Below are 19324 nucleotides of genomic sequence, written 5' to 3'. Positions count from 1 at the left end.
AAATTTATGCAGGACATTCATCTGAAGTGCTGCATAGGCACCTACYGTGAAAAGCAGTATATTTTATATTGCAGTCTACAGATACTGTAAACCCTTTTYCTCTTTGCAGGCAATAAGAACATCATGGTGAAATTTTAAGACACTGTGACAGTCATTTGCAGTACCGGTCTTTTTTTCAATTAAGGCAGAGTAATTTCACCTGGAATTCATACACACAAATCATGTCACTCATACAGTACAGGAAAACCATTTTGTCTTCGAAGTCTTTATTGCATCACTGTAACATATTCAAATGTGAAACAAAACTTCTAAGTGAAGTGTGTTCCTCTTGTAAACAACKCAGCAATACAATGWAACTGTTTGAAACTTTCATTAAACYGTGTATATGGCTTTTGATTGGCAGTTTTATGATTAAAAATTGATTAAAAGCACTGCTTGCAAAGATGTAAAAATGGCATTATTTACTTTTTTCAGAGAAATTTAAAAATTTTCARGTTGTTTATATTAACTGAGTTATGCTTCTGCAATTGCCTCTGCAAAATGGTGATTCTACAGGGTTAATGCTTCAGTACTGAAAAGAAAAAATTAAAACTCCCTCTTTACAGTCTTTAAAATTGAAAAGCAGTAACTTTGTGGAAGCTRGAAGTAATAGTGGGGACTATGGAAATTCCCCTAAGAAATGGGTATGGATACAGTAGTTTATACCTAGAGAATTACGAAGTATGACAGGGTAACAAACATATAGGTAAGGGGGCTGTAACAATAAATACAAAGTGCATATTCATACTGGATTGTTTTTTCTTCCAGACTTGTAGCACCAACAAGGCTGAGTGGGTACCTAAGGATGACTGAAAACTCTGCTGATGGGTGAGGTTATTTGGAAACATAGCACTGTTTTGATTGGAAAAGACCTTTCAGATTCCCTCAGCACAAAACATTTTGAACGTTTTAAACAAATCCTCACAAGGTGCTTTATGGTGAATACTGGAAATAGGACCTGCCCTACACCTCTTACTGCTGGCCATGGTAAAGGCAGAGCAGCTCCCTCTTTAACCACTCCCCTCTGCCTTGTGTAGGAAGAGGACAGAGCTATTCTCACAGCTCTTGCCTGCATCTCTGCGTAACAGAACTTGAAATTTGAGTACTGAAATAACATGTTCTGAAATATTTGCTTAYGATAGTCCTTGTGTTGATAATTTGAAGACATAGCTAAACGCATGGATAGATCAATAAAGAAACCTAGATGTAAAAAGAATAAAAAAAATTGACCTGTAAATTCTTACATGTAAAAGGCACTAAAATTTTTGAGGCTATTAAGACCATTCTATTATGAGAATGTAATAAGGTATTGTGGATATGCCTGAATGTCATTAAATATGACAAACACTGATGGATTAGACTCATTATCAACCACACTATCATACAGGTCAGTAGGATCTGATGGGCTCCTTGGTGGTGGAGCAATTAGTCCTTTTCTCCCAGCACAGTACTGCCCAGTTAGGACCTGAGCCAAGTACATGTGTTTTTTGCCATTCACATCTGGAATGGAGTAAGCATCCCGAGCAGAGTAACGTGCATGAACAGCAAAGTAGGTTCCATTTCCAAAGGCAGCAGCTGTTAGGAAAGACATTTTCAAATACAGTTAGTGTTCTCGTTCTCATAAGACTCTCTAAAACTCCTTTTATTTTTAACTCTGCAGAAGTTATAAATGTAGTTAGAATTCAAACACAGAATTCTAGCAATAATCCTTTGTATTACAATCATATATGAACCCACACAGATACCAGGTAAGTATCAACCCCCAGATTTTGACTTTCCTTTACTATGGAGGAAAGGGCTCCTCTGTTTAATGTGGTTAAGTCTACACTCCATCAAATTGCAATTCTTCAGAGACATTTGTACTTAAAATGACTATAAATTGTAATTAGAGTTTTCTAGTTACACTTCCCAGCAAGTTRGAGGAATCACATGTCTTTGTTCAAGACAGATTTCTTTTTTCTGACATGGGTAAAAAGCTGTTCAAGCCAGACAGGTGCTTCCTGTCTGGTTGCCCTGATCTTTGGATACTTCTGCTTGGCTACCCAGCCTGACAGAAGGGAAGCTTGCCTTCCCAATTGTTAATCACAGCTGAGATGAAAAGGCAGATGTCAAGCAGACAGAGGACATGGGGATCTAGAGCTTTTGCTTCCCGAGTACCTGACACTACCAAAGAGCAGGAAAGCAAAACCACATCTCTTCCAGTCATTTTAAAAAGAAATTGTGGCTGCCATTCCTACCTGTGCACAAYCTGATATATTTTGTGTATGCTGGGCTTCATTGACGCAGGAAAATTTCAGTGTAAATACCTCCAGGGGATCCAGACAGAAAAAGGTCTACTTTTGGATCCAGATCACACTGAAGAGTCAACTAGATCTGAATTAACCTGTCCAGCCCTCTCAATATCAAGTCAGCCCTAGGCATGTACAATTCTGTCTTAAGGAACCAAACATTAAGAACAAAAATTAAGGACTTCTGAAGTGAGGTTACATGGCCACTAAGATCAACTAGGACCTCAATTCAGTCCATGTTCCACTTCTTTGGAGCCTGTCCTTCATCCTTGAATGCTATGAAATAATACACATAACATGACTGCATTAGCATAACTGGAAAAAACAGTATTTGAACTAATGTAGAATATCTTTATGCTAAATATTTAAATTGTCTCTAACAACTGTTAAAGGCTAAGAATTAACTAGTGAATGTCACAGATTTTGTGAGCATGAAATTGGTAGGGATGTGGAAGCTTATGCTGTCCTAATTTTTGGAGGCAGCAGGAGAAGCATCTGCACTTCTACTACTCTTCTACCTGTCTTTGTTGAAGAGGAGAGGAGATACCTTCAGCTAGTAGCTGTTACCTCAGCTGAGATATTGAACAGTATTCCTTGTTCCTTTCTCCAGGTAAATGATACAAAACAATTCCGAAAAACTGCCCAGGCTTCATTTCAGAGTAGATGAACCCTTTTTGATAGCCTTTGCATGGYGGCATCCCACAACAAGGGATTAACTGAACAGGATAATTCCTCTGTCCATATGAATTAATCTCRGAGCTGTTTATTATTTTGTTCTCTAATTTCACTCAGCTTTCATGTTGTGCTGACAGCACTATAATGTTTGAGTTCTGTAGCACTCATATCTAGGAAATTAACTGATTTGGATAATGGCTCACCATTCTTTCCAGCATATCCACGATTAAATCCATAGTAGTTAATAGGACTCACTGAGGATGCAGCTGTYCCATGAAACAGCAACTTCTCGTTATTTCCATTCTTGTTCTTTTTGCAGAGAAAATTTTTCTTTAATTGGTATGTCTGCCAGAGGATGCGATTTTGTATTCTTTCAATCTGCAAAATTACAAAATTAACTATATTTATACTGGTGGGGATGAGTATTTATCATGGCAGGAAAGCATTAAACTGAAATCAAACTGAAATAATTACAGCAATATTCACTATGCCCTGTAAGTATGAAGTTTGGGTAAAGGAACTAAATACATAAGCCTCCTGAAAAATCAGAAACTGAACAGCTTAGGAGAGAGTTCCAATTTTGGGCATGCATTTGTCTAGCCTCGTATAACAGGTACACAGTAATCATGGTAGTTGTGCACTGTCATTTCTAGAAACAAGCTGCTGTACCACTGCTAGAAGCAATGAYGTAAGATGCCTTAAGATGCCATCCTATTCATCCTTACTAATTATTTTTCTCACTAAAGGATACACTGTAGCAATAGCATTACACTGAACTTAAGTTTCTCTTCTAGATCTAAGCTAGAATACCTAGAAGTTTCTCTTCTAGATCTAAGCAACAAGACAAAACTGCTTCCTTTAATGTGTAGCTTAGCAACCCGTAAGAAATTACTGTATAAAAATAAATTGGTGGGAGGATGGGTGTTGCTGGCTCCCTATGCCAACAATGTGAATATGGCTTAAAGGGAAGTAGTATCTCTCCACCAAAGTATAATCTTAAAGGCATTGCTGTAACAGCTGTCCATTTTTAACAGAAAAAGACATGTCATTATCTGATTTTTTCTATATAACAGCAATATTTTGTTCTCTTTGTGTGTTTTCATGACCATGCTCATTGAAGCTTGTGATGGAAGAAAATTTTTTAAACACGTTACTCTCAYTCCTAATTTAATTGTATTTTCTACTGTTTATCTCTCCTCTCGATTCAGAACAATTCCATCTTCTCCCTGGCAATTAAATCTCTGTGCATTGTGTCGCAGACTTCTTAATAAGAAGGATAAAATATTGACACTGGTTTAAACTGACAGCTGAGCCTGAAAGGGTCTGGGATGATAGGGCAGAAGTTGCAAATTAGTCCAAAGCTTTATGCGAGTCAGCAAGGACTTYGTATTTTCCTTTGTATTCTGAATGCATTTGCTCATGCCTCCATTTCAGTATAGAATTTCCTCATTGGAAATACCACATTAACTAGTGAGTACCACATTAAATGAACACAGTCAGCCTGAGGATTGATGGTCACTGGTTCRCACCATCAGAAATGGCAGAACAGCTCTTAGGAAATTTGATTTATGTCCACTTTATACAGTGCAGAGGAGACTGRCATCTAAAAGGTGTACTGGGTTGCAGACACATTATAAGCAAATATTTAGAAAGTATATTAGTATTTCTTGCCCAGCATTGACATTTCCCCCCCTCCCCGGCCCACATGATATCACCTTCTCTATGTTAAAGTTGGGACATGTTGCCTTAAATTTCTTCTCAACTGCTRTATATTCAGGATGTGATGGCTTGAGATTCACCAGTTTGACCTGTTCATTTTGCATGTCTGTCCAGTCCTTAGGGAGCTCTATTGACTGCATATCTGCAAAACACAGGTTGCATTATTACAACAGAGAACTAGGTCACCATCATAGACACATCCTAAAAAAACACCTGCACAGAGAGGGCTAAGAAGACAGAACCTTCTGCAATAATTTATTCAACAAGTACTCTCGCTCTTCCAAACATCACTGGCTCTGTAATGCACTCTTAAGGSCCTACATTTTCTCTAGTCTAATTATCCCCATACCAATACCTAAAACATGCTTTAAAACCCCAGAAAAAATTCATGTATTCTTCATACACCCTTTCGGTTGTCAGACTTTAACATAAAATATGTATGTACARGTAAGACTTGCACTTAAAAATTATGTTCTGATTTCAGTCATRCTTGCCACTGATTAAGAAACCCAAAACTGCTGGCCAAGGGRAAAARAAAGAAAAAGGAAAAAAAGCTATAGAATACCTTTCTTCWTTGGGATATCTGTGTTTGCATTTATCCAAATCATTATTCAATAATCACATTCAAGCTTTTTTTACTTAACAAAAGCATCACTTACCTTCATCCTTTGTCACACGTTGAAGGTTTATAGTTTTTCCTTGGTCATCAGTAGCCTTCAGAGTATTGAGATCCACCTTGTAGCTCTTGTTGTTAATTTTGACATCCAGATATGGTTTCTTAGCTATTTTGGCATGCTCCAGCTGCATATTTGTCAGTTTATCAAAAGCAACAAAACTATTTTTGCTTCCTGGATACCTCCATTCTACCAGRTTATAAAGAAGTTCTGCCTTGGATTGTTCTTCTTCAGTAGACTTAATTTGTTGGATCATTTCTTGTACTTCTAGAGAAACGGAACAGACATCCCTGCTAATACCAGAAATTTTTATTTGAGGGGGAGAAAGCTTATTTTCAAGCTGAATGGTGACTTGCTTTCTTCTCTGGAGATCTTCCAAAATGGCAATTTGTGTCTCATCAAAACTTTCAATTGCCTCATCTGAAATAGTGTTTTCAAACTGTTCCTTTAAAATTAAATTCTTTATCCAGGACTCAGYTGCATYCACCTTTTCTTGGCTTTCTCCACAAATTTGAAATATGACCAAATCAACTTTCTTCTCCAAAGTCATTGACCTTTTCTTCTCAGAAGGTTGTTTTTTGCCCCAAAAAAAGGCTGTGGACAAATGTATGTCAATTATTAATAGTAAATAGAAGAACTTCCATTTTATTTGCCYATGCAGACAGAAAACACACCAACTTACATTTAAGCGAAGATAACCATGATTCTGTTGTGGATGAATCTAAATCTTCTCTTTTTTTCATGCTTTCATAAAAGTCCATGAGCATATTTGTCTGGAAGATGACGATTTTAACTGTCTGTAAATGCTGTACTGATTTCCGTCTTGCAAATTCCACTATAGCATCCAACATTTCATCAGCTACCTTGGCTGGACTCTGTCCTGCTTGACCTAAATAAAAATAAAAGGCATRTAGTGAACAGCTTTTGTGCAAGTCTACTGTTACCCATATTAAGTTTGCCTGTTTCTGAACCTCCCCCATTACAGCCCTCACTGCTTTCCCAAGAAAACACAAACCTGTTCCAATAGCTGGGAAGGCAACAGATTTGTACCTCCTTTGCTCACACACGTGAAGCACTTGGGAGACCTGACTCTTCACCTGGTTATCGGTAATCAAATGGATGATTTTCTTGCACAACAGATTCCCACCCTGTGTAGTAATATAGCCACTTTGATACTGCCCAGCTGGAAGAGAGAAGATAAAGAAGGAGAAATAACATTTACAAAGTGGCTATCTGTTTTGGTAATACTGATGCTTATATTGGTGCTACAAGAGAAGTGGAAAAAGTGGAAAGAAATGCATTATGAGCTATTTTATGGTGGTTTTAGTTGATTCTGGTTTTCTCTTTAAATTCTCTGCAGGGTTTCTTGGAGAAATTACTTCAACTAAATGTGGGTTTTCTTATTTCTTAAGATCTCTGCTACGAAGTATTTTCCTATTAAGTACAATCAAGAATTTATGATGACTTTAAATACATCTCACTTTTATTTAAAAGCATGCCAAATTGTTTTATATGCAAAAACCTTTCTTATGCCACTTATTCCTTGAAAGTCCAAATTCTTATTCTGCAGAAGAGCTGARCAGTTAAAATAACATCATCAAGGTTATGACCAACTGATCTAAGAATGGTATGGAATTTTTAAGAAGACTTTTGTGATTTTTCAGAGCACTCCTGTTWGCTAACAAAATGGAGTCATATTGTGAGGATGAATGGACTGATGAGCACAGAACACCAGACCACCCCACAGGTCACAAAGGTAATGACTGTAAGATGCTCTGCATGCACTGATTTCAGGTTGATAAATTTACTTTGAGATAAAGATTTATCTGCCAAGTGATTTTCRTCTGACTCTCAGAATTTTTGGGAGAATATTTTGTACAGTGAGTTAATATGTAATTTGGATCATGGTAACAGGGTCTTAAGTTCCTGCCAACATTATCATTTCTTTGCTTAGTCCATTCCAACAAAAATGGCAGACGAAAAAGCAAAAATGTGCTGGCACCAGGAGTTTTATTTTAAGTTTAGGGTTAGGAGTATATCATAGATGTTGGTATGGCCTTGCTCAGTGGTGAAGTTTCCCTGGGAAACGAGCAGGCTGTACCTCTGCACGGGAATGCAGATACAAGCATATTTACCAAACAATTTGGAGCCAAGCCTTTTATCTTGTCCCCCTACAGAGTGGTTTGTAAATCAGAAAGACATAAAAACAGCTCTTTGAAATGAAAGCAAAAAAAAAAGAAAAATCAATGTAGTTGTTCCGAGAATAGAGATATTTGTCTGATTTGAAGTTAATGATRTATTTGTGATTGCACATGTTTCTACAGAGCCAAAGGCTGGGAAAAAAAATCCAAGAAATTCCATCTCAAAAGTCAATTTCCAGACTCAGAGCAGGCACATTTTTTAAATGCATCTAAAAATCTCCCTTTCTCTGCTTGTAGAGACCAATCACAGTGAGCTGAAATTTYATTGCTCTACTGGTCTGGCAGAATGCAGACTATGGAGGAACTTATGATCAGGTTTGTTCTGATTTCAGGTGGGATAGAGTTAATTTTCTTCTCAGTTGCCAGTACAGGGCTATGTTTTGGATCCAGTACGAGAATAAAGTGCATAATACACTGATATTTTAGTTGTTGTTAAACAAAWATGAAAATAAATTTCCTCAAGCTATGTGTCAAAACAAGAAGGGACTTTTCAAAGTTCCTAAAAGTGAAAGCTGTGTTTTTCTGATAGAATAATTATGTCATCAGAATAGATATTATAAAGCAACTTATTATAAAGCAACTTTGCTTTATAAAGTTATAAAGCAACTTTAATCTAACTTAATTAGATATTATATATCTAATATAATAGATATTATAAAGCAACTTGTCCCCCCTTTCAGAGAGAACAATCACAACAAAAAAAGACAAATTAGACAAAATAGTATGCTTAATATACCATATTCAGCACATTCGTCTGCTACCTGGGAACCAGCAGCATCCATGATTGCTTTGAAGACCCCTTAAATCACAAAAGAAAAGCACACACAATCATTAAGTCACCTTAACTATCTCTACTCAAAACTCTACCCAACTTCTGTTCTCTGAACATACCCTGAATTCTTGTATGGCAAGACACCACAAAGTTCAAAACCTTGACAGTTTCCCCAAGTACTCTCCATGACACACTGCACTAGCTGTAGAGAAAATTTCCTTCACTGTTGATTAGAAGTCATTAAGAAAAACTATTTCATTGTTTCACCAGCCAAACTTATATGTGTCCAAAAATGGCTTTGAACTGTATCATTTGGTATCTTTCGTGCTCCTAATTCACAATGTCAAAACCCTCTGCTTCTTATACATCAATTTACTTTACCAGGGCTTTGTCTTACAGTGAAACATTTTAGGATAAGAGCATTTTTTTCAGAATTATACTTAATCTAAAAATTCCCCTTTATTTAAACATACTTGGTTTTAAGCAAGAAAAATCTGGTCAGATGCTTTCTGTTTGGAAATTAAATCAAATATTCAGGACATGCAAAACACCTGTTTAAGATCTATTTCCTGACTCATCAAAACTCTGTCTCTCCTCTGAAAAACACTTTATGAAAGTTTCCCTTGCGGACAATTCTTCCCTGTACCTCTTCTAATAACTAGCCCAGATTTATTGCTAAGGGTCTACACATTCAATATAATACCTGTTTGGGCATCAAATGTTGAATTCGATATGTTTACAATAACCTCTGTATCTTCTTTGGTAATATCTCCACTAATTACTTGGAGTGTGATGGAACCAATCTTCATTTCATGAACTCCCAGTTCTTCAGTAGAAACAGGCCTAATTAAACCTGCAAAGGGAAGAAAAATACATTTAATCTCCTCTCCTTTAGTTTGGAGTATTATTCTCTCCCACTGATCAAAACTTCTACTTATCCTTTTAAGGAATATGCTCTAGATCATTTTAATGGATGTAGTGTCTCTGCTTTTCTCTTTATCTCATTTCTGAAAGCAGGGAGGCACAGTATTCTTCCTGTTTAAATGCTGTGAAAGTGAAACCATTTCTATTTCTGTAAATTTATGCAATATGAATTCAGAAAATGGCCTCAGRGTTTATCTGATCTGACCAGTTCTGTAACAGAGCTTCTGCAATTAATTCTTAAAAGAAATGGAGCATCCAGCTTCAGTGTCACCACTAATGGAGATCAGATCACATCACTTTAGTAAGTTATTTCATATTTACYACTTCATAGATACAAAACTGTTCCTTTCTTCTAGTCTAAACTATAACTTTTTATCTGCACACTCTCAACTTCATCTCTTTCATACTCAGCACCTGAGGAGGAAGAGCTTTACATCCTTATGAATAAGCTTCTGCCTTCTGCCCTTGATGCAGTACACTCACATTTTGGCTATTGTGTCCCACTACAGTCAATTAATAAATGGAAAGGAAATTATCTGCTCCATGTGTATATATCTATATCTATATTTATATCTATATCTATATCATCTATATGAGATTAAGGTACAGAAATACATATTATTTATGGCTCGTTTGGCCAAGTGATGGCAAGTTCTTACATCCTTTGAGCAGCACAAACTCCTGTTGTCTTCTATCAGAACACCCTCTTTGTTATGATAAGACTGGCCTCACTGAGAGTTGCCCTCAACAAAAGAAATTCCTCCCTAAGAATTTTACAAATGACATTTAAGAATGCAAGTCCATCAGGACAAAAAAATGCCCAGTGTCCTGATGGTATTTTTTCTGCTTCCCAACACACATAAAACCACTTAWCAGCATTCACATTCTCCCCAATGTCCCACCTCCTGCCCCTACACCACTTACTTGGTTGTGCTGCTGCAGCATTGCAACTTTCATCTGCCTTACGTTCTAGTTCACTGGTAAAAGCCTAAGGAGAGAAAAAAAACCAAGATAGCATTTCACAATATATACACTGAATAGTTCTACAATTAATAGYAACAGTCACATAGCTCCTGCTGAGCCACCTGACACATCTTACAGTCATATTTAAGTGTCATTAGTAACAGCAGAAGAGCCACTGTGCACAGTKTGATAAGAGGTATCTCTGCATTGCTAGAGCTCCTCTGTCAAAAGATGAGGGAGCATCTAYAGGCATTTACAATAGTGAGGCCAATGTTATCTAAATCCTCTGCTTGCAGAGATTTTGTATCTCAGAGACACTGGAAAATCCCACTGTCACTGGACCACAGCCATAAGAAAGTGACAAATTATTCCCTTAAGAAACAGTATACATAAAAGAGATTATTAAAGTGTAACTAGAGCAGTATGTTACAGAGACAGCTTTGTCCTGAGAACTACCTGAATRCTATCAATATCTTTTGGATTCAAGACAAAATGGACTTCCTGGAGATGCTTCCGAGTGTGATATCTACTGAACTTGTATACCACATCAAACATTAACTTAGAAACAATGATTTTAGGAAATCCAAATCCTCCAGCCCCAATAGCTGGGAAAGTGATCGATTTCAGTCCAAGTTCTTCAGTTTTCTTCAAGCAGAAATGGATTATATCTTCTAGGATCTGTAAAACACAGCAAAGATACTTTTTTAAAAGGTAAAATTTATTATTAGTTTCAAAGAAACTGCTATGACAAGCAGCTTGAGTGCACCAAGGCATCTTTAAAGTCACTCCAACAGAAGAAAATAAAGTTGTMTAGGTCAACTATGTTAAAACCTGAAATTTCAAGACAGATTCCAAATAAATATGTAGTTGGGGGGGGGGGGGGTAATAATTAAAATATACCTCCTCTGCATGTCGTCCATTCCACACAGGTAGTATGGCATGAAGTATGGACTTGCAGGCCATAGCACATCCACTGGTGTGGAGCACACTCCCAGACTCACTTTGTTTTTGGGTGTCAAACTCTCCTTGAAGAGCTGGTCCAGCTCTTTCCAGCAAGGCTTTGCAAAGAGGCCCCACGCCAAACTGCAGATCTGTGCCAACACTGTTGACCACAACATCAGTCTGCAACAAGATTACAATGAAAATAACTATAGCCAGAATTCAAGGAAAAGAAATATGCWCCAAGATTAAAAGCCCTACTAAAGAAACACACAGCAAAAGAAATAAGATGCCAGTGGATACCCAAAACAGCAGCCAGACAGGYACCCATTTCCCCTAATATCCAACCAAGATAGCTACAGATCATACAAATATTTTTAAAAGTACTTTACTATTTTCTCTTTAGGAAAAAAAAAAGCAAACTCTTGTACATGTTAGCCTTAGATCTGGAAAACAAACTGGACCTAGCTGGGAATGAAACATCCTGAAATWCACGTCTACCCTCTACTACCGTCCTTCCTTACTCACTTAAATTGAGTCMGAAAGGAGTCAGAAAAGTAAAGACYTACCGTGGCTTCCTGAATATTTTTCTTCTCCACTCGGATGCAAAGTCCTTCATTTGTTGTAACCATATTCAGATCCCCTTTCCTCCTCTCCTTCTGGCTTTTTTTCAGCGGTAGCCGTTTTGGGGAGGATGATTTAGCTGAAAATACTCTTTTTACTGTCTCACTCAGAACCTGAATCATTTCTTCTGTATTACTCACAAGATGGACCTCCTTCAAGCTGCAGTCTTCCATGAATTCTTCCAAGGTCTCCTTGACAGAGGATACAATTGAATCTGCACACATCCKCGGTGGAAAGCCATAAATCCCTCCACTTATAGCAGGCAGAGCTATGGAACGATGATTGTATATTTCAGCTAGCTGCAAACATTTTTTCACTGTCTTTCTTAACAACCACATGCACCTTGGTGATTCCTGGTTGCTCCACCTGGGCCCGACAGCGTGAATGACGTTCTTGCAGGGCAGTTTCCCGGCGCCCGTGATCACTGCGCAGCCRGGCTGTAAATTCCCGTGCTTCCTCAYCAGCTCATCACACTCCTCYTGCAGTGCTGGGCCAGCTGCTCTTGACARGGCRTCAGCYAGGCCACCAATGTGTTTTAGGTTTTCATTAGATGCATTCACCACAACATCAACAGGGTAATTACACAAGTCACCTTTATACACTCCCACCACAACTCCACCTGGCAGGTTTTGTTCATAGTAGAGCTTTCCTTTCACTTTATCACCAACTTTTTCATCCTTCTGTTCATCTTCTTCTTCCTTAATCCTAATGAAGCAGCTAAATTTCTGCTTTGCCTCTAAAACACATAAATCTTTTCTCTCAGTGAAGAACTCTTTTGCCCCTGGTTTATCAATTGGCACATTCTTTGAGTGAAGGGATGAGACAATTTTTTCAAACATGGTGAATGCTTCTGGGACTTCTGCTCTTGGTCCCCACAGGGAAATACATGGTGTCTTGGTGTTAAAACGTACTTTCACACCTTTCTTCTTCAGTTCTTCACAAACACCAGATTTCTCCTTCTCTACAAACTGCACTATCACCACTGAATTAGCTGGGATTGCTTTTCCCATGACTGTGTTCCTATCTACAAAATCATTAAGCTTCTGATAAACCTCTGTTACAGCCTTAGAAAAGCCAGCAATAATAATTTTATTTTCTTTTCCAACAGACTGCCAAGTGTTGACAATTTCCTGGGAAGAATTATATGTTTTGAGCAATGAGACAAGAAGATTCTTCCACTCATTCTTTTTAATGACTTCACCGTCCTCCACATTGATGCACTTGTATTCTAAGCCTGTTTTTATTTGCTTTTCTGCTTCTAGAAGATCTTTGGGAGCATGTCCATATAGCAACACASTATCATCCTGAAGTTCGTAAAAAGTATTGATTTTTTCCCTAATGAATAACATATCTGAGGTTTTTTTATTATCTACACACCGCAGATAGTGGAAAACATGGGGATCGATGGTAACTGATGTACATGGCATACTCAATACCTTCTCCAGTAAGTCAGCTTTGATTTTATATACTTCTGCAGGTAATCCACACAACTGAACAGTCTTTTTTTTGTCATCATAAAAGATCTTTAGGCATGGATATTCCTTCTGAATATTCTCTATTAATCCAGCATTGTGCAGCACAGCATACTTCCCCGGAATCACTGACACAGAAATTTCTATACTCTGTTTTCCCTTTTCTCTTTGCTTCATGCATTTCCTCACTTCCTTCTCTGCATTGTCCACTGCTGCCCTGTTGCCTGCAATCACCACCATCTCCTCAGAAACATCMGTTATGATCAAAGCAGTATCTTTCAACAACCTGTTTTTCACATCTTCCCAACGGGACGAATTTACTTTACATTTTATAGCTATGTAAYGTGCCATGATACGTGAGAACTCCGTGGAAGCATCCTGCTGCCAGGTCTTGAGCAACTTAATCATTGGCTTTTTCTGCTCACAGAGAGATGGCGATGGGCACAACGTAACTTCTGGGTTTGCACAATCTGCCTGGGGCCATTTGAGCTCACAATGGCAAATTGCCATTTCCTGGTTTATGTTCTGGGTCAGATTGGCATGCCTTTGTAAAAACTGCCATACATACGGGTCTAGTGGCACCCCAACAGCGTCTGGTATCTTGACAGCTGGTCTTTCTTCTCCATAGAGAGCTGTTCTCAGGGAGTGGTAATASGGATGCACAGAAATCAGTGTCTGTTCCAGTAAATGTTGCTTTTCCAAGACCGTGGTTAGATCTAAAAGTGCACATAAGTACACACATAAATATATCATTAACATCAAATCAGGGAAATGTCTCTGTTATTAGAACTATTAACATTGATTTTTCTTTTTCTTTCATTTCAAAGAGCTGTTTTTATGTCTTTCTCATTTCCAAACCACTCTGTAGGGGGACAAGATAAAAGGCTTGGCTCCAAATTGTTTGGTAAATATGCTTGTGTCTGCATTCCTGTGCAGAGGTACAGCCTGCTTGTTTCCCAGGGAAACTTCACCACAGAGCAAGGCCATACCAACTCTATGATATACTCCTAGCCCTCAACTTAAAACTCTTTGTGCCAGTGCATTTTTACTTTTTCKTCTSTCATTTTTGTTGGAATGGACTAAGCAAAGAAATGATAATGTTGGCAGGAACTTAAGACCCTATTACAATGACCCAAATCACATTTTAACTTACTGTACAAAATATTCTTCAGAAAATTCTGAGAGTCAGAAGAAAATCACCTGCCAGATAAACCTTTATCTCAAAGTAAATTTACTAAGCCAGGACTCTCCTAACAGATATTTATCAGAAGTTGCACTGGCAYAAAAACAGGACGAGGAATAGTAAAAGATTGTTCTTTAGCTCTATTATTCCCTGATAATGAAGATATTTGACATTAAATAATTTGAAAATGAAGGTATTTGTCCTTAATCAGTTTCTGAAAGTTAAGTCTGAAAGCTGAAGTAATTGACAAGTCCTGCTACCTCCCTCTACCTGTAAGTATAATTAATACAGCATCGCAGATAAAAACATCTGCAAATAGGCAAAAAACACYAGTGAGAACAACCCATGCAAGGCAKGTATTAAAATGAATCTTTGGTAGCAAAAAACAAAACAAACAGAATCCCCCTGCCCAAGAAATTCTGAAGCCCTAGACATGCAGCAGCATTTCCCAGGAACGGGACAGTGTACACAAACTTCAACAGCAAAAACCAGGCCTTTTCTAATGCCCACATTTGCACTAATTTTCTTGCAGATTATCTGCCTGTAAGCACCTTGGTCAGGTGAAGTGTTACCTTTGCGGTCGCAGAAAGTAATGATGGCCGAGTTCTCCTCAGGGAAGAACTGCACATCTGACACGGGTCCCCCTCCGTTCCGCGCACTCTCAAAGTACACTGTGAGGTAGTCTGTGGAAATGTTGTCTGGGAGGTTTTCAGCCTTGATGGTCTGGGTCAATTCAAGAAGCCTGGCAGTCAGTTTGAACTCTGTAACTCTCTTGTGTTGTGAACATTTTTCAATAAATTCCTTAGTATCTGTGAAAGAAGAGCAATATGAACTGACTGTGTTTTCCTGGGTCATTATCAGYCCTGGCTATCGCTTCAGGCAGAGAAATGAGCAGTCTATTCCCTGTACTTGGAATGAAACTCTGTCTGATGCCAAATAACTCTATGCTGTAATAAAAAGGGGAAAAGCACACAACCCTGTTGCTATTCACTACCACTATGTTACTGTTCCCATCTCCTAAGTGTACTGTCTTCTTTCTATAAAGGGGACTTTATATAATCCCCACACTCAGTGCACTTCTAATTCTTCTGCATCTAACCTAAAATAAGATAAAACCAACAAAACATATTATCCAATTTCAACTAATAAAGATGCCATAATTTTCTTTTTTTTCAGTGTAACACTCGGATCATAGGCCCTTTTGTGGAGCTGTATATAAGATTTCTTTCTTGAGAGACTTCAATCCAGGTACTTCTTTTAAGAACAGTGTGGATCTCTAATGAGAGAGGAATCAAGCTCTGAAAGCTATTGCTCATTCATATACATGGAAACGAATAATGGTGTCATCCTGTCTTACCAATACTTTTCATAAAGGTAGCTACAGCAGCATTTCTTTCAGGTATCATTTCCACAGTGAAGTCAGCATCTACAGTCAGTTCGCTGATGCTCTCCAACAGCATCCGTAAGCAGTCTGGACTGCATCTCTCTATGTTCTCAAACACCACCGAAGGTGAGGCCTCTGCAGAGTCAGCTTTCTCCAAGAGTTCACTGTTTGGAACACAACTCTCTGTTTTCTGCAAGTCTTCTGTATCATCTGAAGCAGAAAGATAAATAAACCACATAAAATATCGGTACACATTTCCTGAGATAAACAGATTCTTCTTACCCTTTCTCTCCTTTCCTTCCCTAGGAAATGAGACTGGTAACTAAACAAATACTGCAGGGTAATTCTGGACATTTTGAGATCCAAAACAGCCCAGATGCAATATTCTGCAGGGTTGCAGGCAGCTTCTTTGGTGGCAAAATGCTAGGCATGAGTAAACATGTCCAAGGTCATTGGTATGTSTCGGAGTCAGAGACCAAACTAAACTAAAATCCATTGACATAAACAGGCTGTGGCTGCTCAGGCATCAGTAAGGGTTGGGAGAGACCTCTGCATCTGTTTCTCAGCTCAGGTGYGGCAAAACAAGCCTGAGCATAGCTCAGGACACCCACAGCACCACAGGCCACCAGTTGTTTGCATTACTCAAGGCAAAGCCCCCTGGTGACCACTGTGCCCTGCCATCAGTGCAGCATGACAGCGCTGGAGAGCCCATGTGCATCCAGCTTTGCAGACAGATAAGGGGGGAGGTGTGAGAGAATTTCTGAACTGGAATGACCAACAGGCTGGCTCTGCCTGCTCGCTGAGGTACAAAAACAACTGATATCAAACCCATAACAACTCCAGAAAACAGCTGCCTTTSAAGGCCTACCACCAAAAACAAGAAGAAAACAAAAGAAATAAGAAGCAACAGCTCTGCAGATTAATTTCCAGGTTGCTGAAGGAGTCATCTGCTCCACTCTGTCCAATTAAGAAAATACCAAAAAGGCAAATACCAGAAAGCAAGGCTGACCCAACAAAGCAACTGGGAAGAGCATCGGGAGATTTTCAGGCTCCTCTCCAGTATAACCAAAAAATAGATGACAACTTGGAGAACCTAACTTTGAGAGAAGCAAAACGGCCCCAAATGGCACCAAATGACAATACATATGTAAATGGAAAGATGAGCAGTGTAATTACTGAAAAAACTTCCTAATTAACTGATCTGTCTTGTGGCTGAGTATTTACTCTGCATGGATACAGGTATATCTGGGTRTGCAGTCCTGTTTTCTAGATTGCTTTCTGAAATATTTTGCTTTGCAGAGTCTTTCTGAAAGATAACCAAAGTCATTGAAGTTCTGGGGAGATGCACCACTTGCCTCCACAGACTCTCACAACATTAGGGAGCACAAGGACACCTGGCCTGAACTTAAGACCTTCAATTTAGGTGCTTCTATGCAGATCAGATCTTAGATCTTATGATACAGGAACTAAATCCCTCTGCACAGATGCTTCTCGTTTTTAAAAGGGCTGTTTTAGAAGCTAAATCCAGGACTGTATGGAACTCCATTCTTGGTGATCAAGCTGGCAGCATCCCTGGCCAAAACTCCTTCCCTGTATCACTTGMGTCATGCTGCCAAACCCAGAAACTTTGAGCAAAACTCCCCACAGAACTGGAGCTATGTGTGGAGAAAAGCAGCAGTATTTAGTTTTATGAAGAATCAGAAGAGAGTGAAGGATAACATTTTACCTTTTATTTGAAGGTTTCCCATGGCAACCAAAGCCTAAAATAAAATAAAAGCCAAATGTCAGTGAYGGATTAGACATTCTCACCACTACTCCAAAGATCTGGTTAGGATTACAATCTTTATGCACCTTTGTGGGAACTGATTTTTCTTCAAGCGTCTCCTCTTGAGTAGCTAGTGCTGTTTCAGGCTCTGTGACAATCAACCTCAATTTTCCYTCTCCTCCCAAATGCAGCTGATGAATCTGTCTCTGAAGAACTCGTTGCCTGACTAAATAAAAACAAAAAAGCCCTAAGAAAATCTGAACAGAAGCACAGCTTTACATTGCATAGCACTTTCCCACCGTCACAACACTGCTGCGGTATAGGAACGGTACTCTGCCATTTATTGTTTCTAYTGAAATACCCCAGACCTCGTTGCTCGCTCACTTCCCCCCCCCCCTTCCTTCCCCCTGCTCCCGCCGTGGCAGGATGGAGAGGAGAAATGAAGGCACAAAAACATAAGGGATTACAGGATGAGATGGGAACAATTGACTACAAACAGCAATGAAGGAAGAAAAACGAGMATGAACAACACCACTATTGGCAACAGAGTGTACAAAACAGGCGAACGATTCCCGCGCCGGTGCTCACCCGACCCTACACTCGSCAAAACCCGGAATAACTCCCTCCCTTTCCGTGCCCGCAGCGAATGGCTGAGGAGGCATCGAATATCYCCAGGGAGCTGGCTGTGCCCCTCCTGGCTCCTGGAAAGGTTAACCTTGCCTTGGCCGGAACAATGAAATGAAAGAGCTATAAACTCATAACACTGACACAGTACGCACAATGATTTCTCCTAAAAAAAACCCTCCGGAAGATCAGCAGAGGGCACTGCTCCCGCGAAAAACCGCCAGAGATGCAAAACTCGGCTCTTATCACGTGTTTCATGAACATCACGGTATCCATGAACATCCTCTTCGAGACAGTGCCGAATGGCTTGGGGCTCTATGTCCTGAACTTACCAGCCGGGAGAGGCAGCAACTGGGAAGCGTGTTAAGGCAAGAAAAAGAAAAATTGCATATAGATTTGTGTGTGTATATCTCTGTGTTTCTGCACTTAAGCGCATGTGTAGGTACACATTTAACCCAACTGCAGCTAAACCCTTYACACCTTGCTGCAAGTTTATAAAAATGTGTGCGTGTTATTTCGTATTTTTAGTATGTATCTGTAACCAATCTAATTGTTAGATTAACATAAGCTTTATTATTCCGAGTGGAGTGTAGAGAATCAAGATGAATATGTGTGTATATATTCCTCCTAGGATATATTTATTAGCTTACTTACAGCCTTTATGCCAAACACAATCCAGAGGCTAGTACTAAGCACCAGATCCAAGCATATATCACGTGTATATAAAAGTGTATATAAAGTGTACATGATATATAAAATCATATACATACGATATCATACATCGTATATAAAAGTGTATATGATATATAAAATATCATATTTTGAGTTAGAAGAGATCCACAAAGATCATGGAGTCTAACTTTTGGACCTGCACAGGACATCCTTAAGAATCACACCACATTCACATACTATCTAGTCTACACTGCACAGTAAGAGGTGCATAGGACATATTATATACTATAGCTACTGCACATCACTTACCAGACTGGATAAATTAATGCATCGTATGCAACAACTAAGTTAGTGCGTATCTTTTAACTTGCAGAAAGTTTAGACTCGTGAGTTACGACCCCAACAC

General features: G+C 38.9%; 1 protein-coding gene across 3 annotated transcripts in view; it reads right to left on the bottom strand.

Annotated features, from left to right (window-relative positions):
- Positions 1-166: 166 nt before the first annotated feature.
- Positions 167-19324, bottom strand: part of LOC130579730 (protein mono-ADP-ribosyltransferase PARP14-like) — a 20102-nt gene continuing 944 nt past the window's right edge. The window contains exons 1-17 of one of the 3 annotated variants that reach the window (XM_057376753.1): positions 18211-18396; positions 17709-17848; positions 17584-17617; positions 15831-16067; positions 15046-15282; positions 11764-14006; positions 11156-11377; positions 10712-10933; positions 10217-10280; positions 9072-9221; positions 8333-8395; positions 6411-6578; positions 6078-6284; positions 5381-5989; positions 4718-4863; positions 3206-3380; positions 167-1614 (exon numbers count right to left, since the gene is read on the bottom strand). In XM_057376753.1, coding sequence (XP_057232736.1) covers positions 1328-1614; positions 3206-3380; positions 4718-4863; positions 5381-5989; positions 6078-6284; positions 6411-6578; positions 8333-8395; positions 9072-9221; positions 10217-10280; positions 10712-10933; positions 11156-11377; positions 11764-14006; positions 15046-15282; positions 15831-16067; positions 17584-17605 — 5052 coding nt within the window. In that variant the 5' untranslated portion in view covers positions 17606-17617; positions 17709-17848; positions 18211-18396 and the 3' untranslated portion in view covers positions 167-1327. Of the gene's footprint in view, positions 1615-3205; positions 3381-4717; positions 4864-5380; positions 5990-6077; positions 6285-6410; positions 6579-8332; positions 8396-9071; positions 9222-10216; positions 10281-10711; positions 10934-11155; positions 11378-11763; positions 14007-15045; positions 15283-15830; positions 16068-17583; positions 17618-17708; positions 17849-18210; positions 18397-19324 lie in introns of those variants that run through there. The other 2 variants (XM_057376752.1, XM_057376754.1) reach the window with 2 other exon arrangements.

This window comes from Malurus melanocephalus, unplaced genomic scaffold, assembly GCF_030028575.1.
Source record: "Malurus melanocephalus ecotype Western Australia unplaced genomic scaffold, MMel_1.1 scaffold_289, whole genome shotgun sequence".
In the NCBI taxonomy this organism is placed as follows: Eukaryota; Metazoa; Chordata; class Aves; order Passeriformes; family Maluridae; genus Malurus; species Malurus melanocephalus.
This window is presented reverse-complemented; position numbering and strand designations above follow the sequence as displayed.